Below are 9971 nucleotides of genomic sequence, written 5' to 3'. Positions count from 1 at the left end.
TGAACATCATCAATGCTCTTCAACTTTGAGTTCAGTTTTAATAAACAGATTCAGTGTTTATTGATGATAAAGGGTTACTCCAGATCCCCCCCCCCCCTTTAGTCCAGAAACATTCGTTGTAGGTCTATGAACATTACCGGGAATTGCCCAATAAATGCTTATTTAAATAAAATAAAATATCCAATATTATGGTAAGCTTTAATCCTCTCTCTCTCACACACACACACATTGCAGCCTGGAATCAAAACTATTACTGAAGTTTAAATGATTATTGATTAAATAAACTGAACTGAAAATAGGAAGTGGTGAATATACGCTGAGTTGTTTTGATGCCTTGATTCCTCATCATCAATATTAATCACAGAGCTCCTCAGAAGCTTTGGCTGTAATTAATTTCAGGTGTTTCTTAATTAACATTACGGAAATAAGAACTACTTAAAATAGGTTAATGATGAACCATGGTGAAACTGTAATTGGTGTGATTTTATCTTGACTCTGAAGGAGTCTCCAGTGTCAGTGCTTTGTAGAAGTCCGAGCCAAATGGGGGAACAAGCAAACGATGGAAGAAGAAACCTTGAGAGGAACCAGACTCAAAAGTGACACTGGAGGGTGTGATTATAAACTGGTACAAACACTGGAGTGTCTTATTATGAATAAAGTCAGACAACTGCGTATTGATTAACAGGTTGTTTCTTGAATGTCTGAAATCTTCATGAAGCAGACTCAGACACAACTGAAGCTGGCACAATCTCTGGATGGGTAAAAAAAGAGAACCAAGTGCCAGTCACGCAAGTAGGACAGACACACAGGACTCGGGTTTTAGCCAAAATCTTTTTTTTAATTAATAAAAACTCCATTAAACTCCTAAGACTGTCTCATCGCTTTGACAACAGGAATGTATCAGAGGTGTTCAGACCCCAATGTGGGCCTGATTAAAAATAAATGTATCCTGCATCATTTCCTCCTTTATAATGAGGAATACAATACAAATACAATCATCTCTCTAGCCTTGCTCGAAGTGTAGAGGAGCCAGGAACGAGGCAGAGACGGCAGATTTCAGCAGCTTGAACTTGAACCCCCATCGTGGTGCTGGTACAGGGTTATAAAGCAGGAGAGAGATTGGTCACTGAATAGCAACCTTTCAAACCCAAATTCATAGTGGTTACAGGGTGCACTAGATTGGTTTGAGAACATTAAAACACTTGTACTGAGGGTTATGCTGTTATGCAAGTTACGATTTTGGAGTAAATAAATGCTACAAAAAGTCCAATAAAAAAAAAAAAGAAAAAGTGGCCGTAATCGGAGCATGAGGCAGGATAAAGTTATCCAAACGAGTCGAATGACACAAAGCACTTTGGAATAACTGATGAAGGATTCTAACATGTAAAGCCCCAAGTAGGAAGCTCTGCATTAAAAAAAAAAAGGAACAGCATATAGCAGCCATGGCACTGTTTCTGTCCTTCCTGTTTGGGACCTTGCCCTAGATTGGTTCCAAGAGAAGGGAGAAGGGTTAAAATGCTACAGCAGAGTGTGCAGGTGTGTGTGTGTGTGTGTGTGTGTGCAGTGCTATTCCAGGAATGTAGTGCAAGAGTTGGCAGGAGTATTGCTATAAAAGTGTGCAACGTCTCTGTGGGTGTTTCTTGCTCTTCTTGTTGCTGCGGTTCGTCTCCTTGTATCTCCTGATCTCCCGGACCAGTGAGTAGAAAGCCTCCTCCACACCCTGCAGGTGAGATAGAGAGATAGAGAGTGTGTTAAACGGTGTTAAATCATCAACTACATTATATTTGGAGATAGGGCAGAAGAATAGATGTTGTTACTATAGAAACGACAAGGTATTAGAAAGAGTGCATGTATATAAATATCTGGTTGGTGATGAGGAAGGTCAGATTGCAGAGATCGTTACTATCCTTATCAAACCATTCAGAGAGGTCTGTGACAGAAAGGAGACATCATAATTACTCATTTGACATGAGACTTCCTTAAGACGTGACATGAGGAGCCAAACCATACACCCAATTCTATACTAGCAACCTGTTTTTTTTTTGTGTGGGGGGTGTTTGCCCTGCACACAGGATATTAAATTGTGTAATAATGCTGCTCTTTAGAAGAGAAAGTGGCATCACTTCTTGCTTGCAGCAAGTATCATGAGACATGAAGAAATGCACATAATCTCGTTTGACCAGCTAAACGCGATACAGTGAAATATTAAATTTGCATGAAGTCCGTGCTGCACAGTCAGTCGGCCAGGTTACGACATGCTGCAAGCATCATCACCGCTACGATCTGACAAAGTGCTGACATGAAACAGACAGGATGCAGCTCACTGTAAATAATGAGCAAGACAGCAACCAGTACTCAGCACTTACACACATGTACAGGACTGAAACAAACATGCTGTGCGCTTCTTTTCCTTCACAATTCATAAGCCTGACTGTGTTTGGGTGTGTAAATTCTATGTAAAGAAAAAGGTGTTTTGAAAAAGGTGTTTCATAGCCAAAATTCATAACTGTTCTTGTGTGTGTTCTCTGACTGTTTCATGCAATCTTTTAATACTGTGTACTGAATAAAGTTATTTGTTGTAAGAATCATTTCAGAAGTAAGGGTAGGGTTGGGGTTTTACAGTAATTTAGAGCCTCTACTTGGTACTCAAAAGATCAGAACTGAGAAGTTTTTTGAACCACTACTATTAGGAAACCGTTACTAATTTGTAGTACAAGTTTAACGTGTCTTTCATCCGTATGCGCATTAGTGGCATTTATACACCTGTCGTGTTTTGGCAGACGTCTCGACGAACGGGATGCCGTAGCCCCGAGCCAACTCTTGCGCTTGACGGGTCTCCACTGAGCGGGAGCCAAGATCACATTTATTCCCAACCAACACCATCGGAACATTGTCGCTGTCCTTCACCCGGTTTATCTGCTCCCTACACACAGAAAACAGGGGCTGGATAAAGGCAGAGTGTGCAAAGTGAAACATTTAATAAACTGCAGAAACAAAGATCCTTACTCATCATCTTTACTTCTCAGAAAGCACGAAGTTGTGAAACATTGTAAGAAATATGCTGAGTTGGAGTTAGTACACATTTTTTGAGCTAGTTTAAATGAAAGCTTAATTAGGTTTTGATAGCTCAAAGCATTAAAACAACAAGAAACAAACAAAAAAAACTCATCAATAAACCGTCTTAAACGAGAAGAACCTATGTTGATAAAATATGTAAGCCGCTTTCGTTTTACGTGAAGGGGATGTCCGTGCGGGTTTTTGCATTCAAACTGAAAACGATACCTGTAGAGATGCACATCCGCGAAAGACTTTATATTATTGATGGCAAACACGCAGAGGAAGCCCTCGCCGGTCCTCATGTACTGATCCCTCATGGCGCTGTACTCCTCCTGACCTGCGGTATCGAGGATGTCCAGGAGACACGTCTCGCCATCGATCACCACCTGCTTCCTGTACGAGTCCTATGAGATGAGAGAGGAGCAGCTGAGAGCGGGGTCCGTAAAAACGATCTCAGTCAGGAGCTTATTGTTGACAAGTGGAGATTCTAAGCCATTGCTCTAACGCAGCATGGCTGAATGAGTGGATTATGGTGTAGAGTAACGCTGTAGGTGTACAGGAAATAATAACAAGGGTAATGTTAAAATCCCAAGACTACATTCTAACTTACACGAACAAAAAAAAGGGCCAACTTTCAACACATCAATTGAACCACAGCTTAATCCACACCAGCTGCATTAGAGGTGTGAGGCATGAACGAGTATCTCTACTGACCTATTGTATTTCTACAGCTTTTCACCAGAGCATAAAGGTAGCAGAAGTATGCAAATCTAAAATGTCATCATGCAAATCCACTGCCCTTCTTGCCTGAACGTGCTGTTATGCAATCGTGTAGTAAACTACAAAGATGAGAGGATGCGTATCCAGAACTGTGTGTATATAGAGAAGGTGTTTCCGGCCTGCGAGTGATCAAAATAGACCATAATGACCACATTCTGCTTAGAGTGACCAGCCTGATTATCACACAGGATATGTCTAGGCACATTAGGTCATGTGTAATAATCCCAGAATTAAAAGCACCAAAAAAAATTTCTCATTTCATGCAATTATCTAATCAGCCAATCACTTGGCATGACATGACAAGAATCTGAGGATAGATTCACCCAGACTGGACAAGGTTGCGGATGCGGTCTTCTGCTGGCTGTTGTAGTCCATGCTGAAATGCTTTTCTGCTCACCAACGGAGCATTAAAATAAAGAGTGATTATCTGAGTCCCTATAGCCATAGCTCTCCGAGTCATAGATTTCATGCGTTTCCCAATTCTGATATTTGGTGTGTTTGATGGCCTGAAGCTCTTGACCCGTGTCTGCATGATTTAACGCACTGTGTTCCCGTCGCCTGATTGGTTGACTGGATAACTGCATAAATGTGCAGGTGATCCTAATAAAGCCTACAGTGATCGTATAAATTCTCAATCACCGTTTCCATATTATAATCCACAATCAGCATGCGTCAGCAGATTATCTTCTCCTGCCTTCTTCTATTACTAAAATAGCATGCGTGCTTCTTCGAATCTCCATGTAAAATTACAAAACAGTAGAACAGTTAGAAAGATATTCTTAATAAGTATTCGTAAAATAAATTTATAAAACCCCTGAGAAACTAATTTGGAGGTGTTGGAACGAGGTTAACGTGTCAATCGAACCAATCACGGGTTTCATCCACTCTGTGTGGGAACAGGATTGCTGCAGGTTATTGAATCGGAATAAGCCATATGAGTGAAGCTGAAGCTGGAATCAAAACACTGAATTAAATATGAAATAATAAGGATGTGTTTGAATCTATCTTGCAAACTGAGTTGACATAATTTGCCCCAAGGCTGAACCGATCATCTCCCTCCGTTATGGTCTTTGGAACAACAGTCAGAAAGGTGCTCGCTATGACTCAGTGCCGTCACTGCCAGACTGGTGCATCTTTTCCACCAAAAAGAACCGAGTGCTGGTTCAGAGCTAGTGCTGGTTCAAAGTTGGTTCGACTGGAGAACCTTCTAAGAACCGGTTTGCCTTTCCACCAGCTAGAGAGCCATCACAGAGCCGAGTGTGACGTCACTGTATACGGGTCGCGTTACCCAGCGCAGCAACGGCAAACACAAACACATCAACAATGGTGGATGTTGCTTTACTGTTAATGCTCATGGCTTTGTGAACCTACATTAACACCCAAACGCGGCGAATGCAACGTGTACGTGCAGCTCCGTGTAATTTATATAAACGGAGATTGTAATCGAGAAAGTACATAACGTTATTTTATCATTAACACAGAAAAAAGTTAGCCTTAGCATGTAGCTACCTACTATCAGGTGTGCTGATAATGTATCATATTGTGGTAAAGTAAAAGTGTATTAAACATTAGTAAACTTTAGGTACATTATCAAATGCGCTAACAGTAGCCCCGCCCACAGCTCCTAACACAAGCGGTTCTTAAGTCTAGACCGGCAACGTTTTTGTGCTACTTAAGAACCACTTTTCCTGGTTCAGAGCCGATGCTTTGTCGGTCAAAACAGAAAGAACTGGTTCTAAATTAGGCTCTGGCTCAGAACCAGCACTCGAACTACCTCGGTGGAAAAGGGGAATGGGTGGTTTCCCGCTCAGGTGGGCAGGTCAGTTTTATTTAACATTAGCCTGGGAAATTTGCATCAGGCTTGCAGATCGCATTATATTAACCAGCAGCTACGTTAATTCCTCTCTACTGCTTCTCTCTTTCTACCCATCCCGAGGCATCCAGAAATTGTACCAACTCCGATCGTCTTCCGTGCGATGAAGATTTTGGACCTCCACTGAGACGAGGCCAACTGTGAGGATCCTGAGGCATCTAGAGATCTACCAGCTTATAATCACACTCTCCGATGTCACCCATATGAGGATGAGGTTCCCCTTTGAGTCTGGTTCCTCTCAAGGTTTCTTCCTTCACCATCTAAAGGAGTTTTTCCTCCCCACAGTCACCTGAGTCACCTCAGACTTGCTCATTGGGGATAAATACAAACACATTTAAATAGAACTAATATTAATCTTGAATTTTGTATGATATTAATCTTTATATCATTCTTTATAATAACTTTTTGTTTTATGTTTATGTTCTGTAAAGCTGCTGAGACAATGTCCATTGTAAAAAGCGCTACACAAATAAATGTGAATTGAATTGAATATTTTGTGCTGCTACTTCTTTTGATTAATATTTGAACTTTTGCCACAAGTTTCATTTTAAGCTACTTTCTGTAGAATTGTGTGGGTTTGAAAACAAGATGCTGTTTCACCCCGACGTTTGATTTTCATCTTTCTTGTATTAGAACGTGCCGCTTTCCACAAGCCATCAGACTCCTTAATAACTGAACTGAACTGTACTGAACACAACACACATCAACTGTGTGGACTGCACAGACCTACACCAAATGCACACACTTCCAATATACATCCATCAAACTGTTTACATGCTGTTTTTGCACAGTTTTTTTTGCACATGCTGTCTCACATTTCAGTCGTTTGCTGTTTTGCACAATCCTTCACAATATCTCATGTAACTGCTGCTAGAACACTGTGTTCATTCCAGTATTTCTGCACACGCAATAGTGTTTGAACATACAGTATATACACTGGTCAGTGCTGCTTCTGTGTATTGTCCTTTGTGTAATGTCTTGTAATTTTTTGTTTGCACCGTCATGTCCTGCACTGCCTTTACCGCCTTGTCCTGCAACGCCTTGTCCTGCACCGCCTTTCCATGCACCGCCTTTCCATGCACCGCCTTTCCTGTCTCGTCCTGCACCGCCTTTCCTGTCTCGTCCTGCACCGCCTTTCCTGTCTCGTCCTGCACCGCCTTTCCTGTCTCGTCCTGCACCGCCTTTCCTGTCTCGTCCTGCACCGCCTTTCCTGTCTCGTCCTGCACCGCCTTTCCTGTCTCGTCCTGCACCGCCTTTCTCGTCTCGTCCTGCCCCGCCTTTTCCATCTCATCCTGCACCGCCTTTTCCATCTCGTCCTGCACCGCCTTTTCCATCTCGTCCTGCACCACCTTTCTCGTCTCGTCCTGCCCCGCTTTTTCCGTCTCGTCCTGCACCACCTTTCTCGTCTCGTCCTGCCCCGCTTTTTCCGTCTCGTCCTGCCCCGCCTTTTTGTCTCATCCTGTACTGTTTGCACCAGATTGCGCAGATGCACTTTATGTATCTAGGACTAACTTACTAAGTCCTTACATCTCTGTCTTTGTTTTAAGTAGCACCATGATCCTGGAGAAACGCTGTCTCATTTCACTGTGTACTGCAACAGCTATATATGGTTAATAAAAGCTTCTTGACTCGACGCTCTTGATTAAACGTACCTCGATGGTCGGGTCGTATTCGTCCACAAAGTGGTTCTGAATGAGCTGGATAGTAAGTGCACTTTTCCCAACACCTCCTGCGCCAACCACCACCAACTTGTACTCAGTCATTCTACAGGAGAGAAAAGAAATAAAGAAATAGTGTCAGGTTTCAAAAGAAAATAAACAATTATTTGTTGTCAATAAACAAACAAACAAACAAATAATAAATAAATTCCACAGATTTCTTTCTGAAAACAGAGAAACATTCTACCTAACATTCATAAAAAAAAAAAAAACATTTTGTCTAGTTTGTATTGGATGCGTACAAAATGGCTTCCTATAAGACGTATAGTGGTGTGTGACGTCAGAACCGTAAAGTTTCCCTAAGTAGGGCACCTCGATAGGGAGCAGGAAGTCATTTGGGATTCATAATAAAATGAGTGCCATGGTATAAATCAGTGACAAAAACATTTTAAATGAAAATAAGTCGTTTAATACGAACTGTTATAACATCATACTGGAAATTCATGACTGTCAAAAGTTATAAAAATCATCAAACCCGTAATTTATCTACCGTTAGCTAACAGGCTAATCAGGTTAGCTTTTTCTCCCCAAAACATTTCAACTTCACGAAACCTTCAAAAAACCAGGAAATAGTATAAAAACACACCGAACGGTTATATCATTAATAAAAAATGTTTTACCTTAGAAAACGTGTAAGTTTAACCCTTCGTTCTCTGAAATAAACGTGTAGACGCCAATTAGTTTAAATGAAAAGCAGGGATTAGTCGCTCAGCCGCATTACGGTCGCTTTAACGACAGTAAACTATTTACGTTAACAAATGTTCTATTCGCTCTAAAATAAAAAAAACAATAATAAATAAATAAATTCCCGACCAGCGTAGAGAATAAAAACTATCCGTATTCCAATACGATGGTAATTTATTGCGGCTTCGTTTTAAAAATTCGAGTTTAAAATCCTAAATAAATCTTCATACATTTAGTTCTTCTTGGCCAAGACTCTCCCTATTTCATTGTGGGCGAGGAGGGGCGGGACTACAACCACAACCAGCCAATAGAAACACGTCATTGGTTACACACTGATAGCCTATTGGTTGAAAGGTAGTAAGGAAACAAAGCGTAGCCAATTAAAGGGCGATTTATCTTTCCTTATATTCTGGCGTCAGTAGAATAGAGTCACCCAATAGAGTTCAATAGAGTTCAATAGAGTGTTATGTTAAAAAAAGACATGGCGAGTGACCTGACTGCTGAAGTCATCATGACTGTGCCCATGAAGATTTGTAGCTCATGAAGTTATAAAAGTTTATATTAAATATAATTTTTACATTTTAATTCAACATTAGTTTTAGCATTTGTTTCTGAATATCTAATCTAATCAAATCTAATCAAATCTAATCTAATCTAATCTGTATTTCTATTTAAAGGGCTTCATGCGGTGTAAGAATTGTTTCATGCAAATATATTTTAACAATAAAACTTTTTTAACACTTGTGTATGTTATATTGTTTTAAAAAGAAATAAGAAATCAAATTGAACGCCTTTGTGAATACGGATTGTTTTCTGTATCGATTTCCAATTTTTTCATATTGTTTTCTATCATTTTTGCAATATCAATGTAAGAATCAGCTTCAACTAACAGCCCTCAACTTTTACAACAAGTTACCATGGGTTATAGGTGTCCAATACACAGCTTCAGGCCCCATAGTTGAATCTTGAGCTCGGGTTCCAGTCTTTGTTGAGCTTCATGTGTTCTTCCTGAATCTGTGTAGGTTTTCTCTGGTTTCCTGTTTATGTTTTGATAGAAGAAGCCTTTACTTGTTACACATTCTGTATATTACAACACAGCGTCATAATTCTTTTACATATCCCAGCCTGTAATGGAGTCGGGGTCAGAGAACAGGGTCAGACAAGAAGCAGTGTTCCTGAGAAGAGCCTTGCTCAAGGGCCCAACAGAAACTGCTTGGCATTGCTTGGGCTGGGACTTCCCTATTCCACCTGAATGTTTGGAATTTGTGAACATAAAGCTCATAGTATGCTTTCAACAGTGTGTTTTCCATTTAGAGTAATAATTAGCACAGTTTCATCATTAATACACAGTACTATTTCATCACTGAATGTCATGACTCATTGGGTAAAATGACTCACTACTGACGGTAACGGTGCATAACCTGGATGTAGTATGAAGTAAACAGGCTTCAGTAGTGTGCATAGTGCCTGGTCACTCCTGAACATTGAGACAGCCCTGAGAGCCAAATTCATATAATGGTGAATATAGCAGCCTGGATATTTACGGTCTTTTACCAGAAGATGTCAGCAGCAACACAGGCCAATACATGTGACTGTAATACTTTCCCGTGTCCCATCCCCAAGCCAGATGGATAGAGGGATTATCTTGGTGATTTTAGGCAAAGATTAGAGCAGAGCAGATGCCCTCAGTAGGAGAGAGAGAGAGAGAGAGAGAGAGAGAGAGAGAGAGAGAGAGAGAGAGAGAGAGAGAGAGAGAGAGAGAGAGAGAGAGAGAGAGGTATGCACAAGCAAAATAAATAAGGGAATGTAAATACAACCCATTGGAAAATATTGAGTATTGATACATTTTGCAGTATTAT

General features: G+C 40.7%; 1 protein-coding gene across 7 annotated transcripts; it reads right to left on the bottom strand.

The window, feature by feature from the left end:
- Nucleotides 1-817: 817 nt before the first annotated feature.
- On the bottom strand, nucleotides 818-8407 carry zgc:55558 (GTPase KRas). Of its 7 annotated transcripts, none has more exons than XM_047801287.1 (6): nucleotides 7363-7474; nucleotides 6781-7174; nucleotides 6733-6750; nucleotides 3283-3461; nucleotides 2764-2923; nucleotides 818-1720 (listed from the first exon to the last, which is right to left on the bottom strand). In XM_047801287.1, exons 2-6 carry the CDS (start codon nucleotides 7042-7044, stop codon nucleotides 1607-1609), a joined length of 735 nt encoding a protein of 244 aa, XP_047657243.1. In that variant the 5' UTR covers nucleotides 7045-7174; nucleotides 7363-7474; the 3' UTR covers nucleotides 818-1606. The 7 variants fall into 7 exon arrangements, with proteins under 7 accessions (XP_047657243.1, XP_047657244.1, XP_047657245.1 ...); XM_047801288.1 differs by having other exon boundaries at nucleotides 6733-6780; nucleotides 6820-7174; XM_047801289.1 differs by having other exon boundaries at nucleotides 6748-6780; nucleotides 6820-7174.
- Nucleotides 8408-9971: the final 1564 nt, after the last annotated feature.

Source organism: Tachysurus fulvidraco, chromosome 15 (assembly GCF_022655615.1).
Source record: "Tachysurus fulvidraco isolate hzauxx_2018 chromosome 15, HZAU_PFXX_2.0, whole genome shotgun sequence".
Lineage (NCBI taxonomy): Eukaryota > Metazoa > Chordata > Actinopteri > Siluriformes > Bagridae > Tachysurus > Tachysurus fulvidraco.
This window is presented reverse-complemented; position numbering and strand designations above follow the sequence as displayed.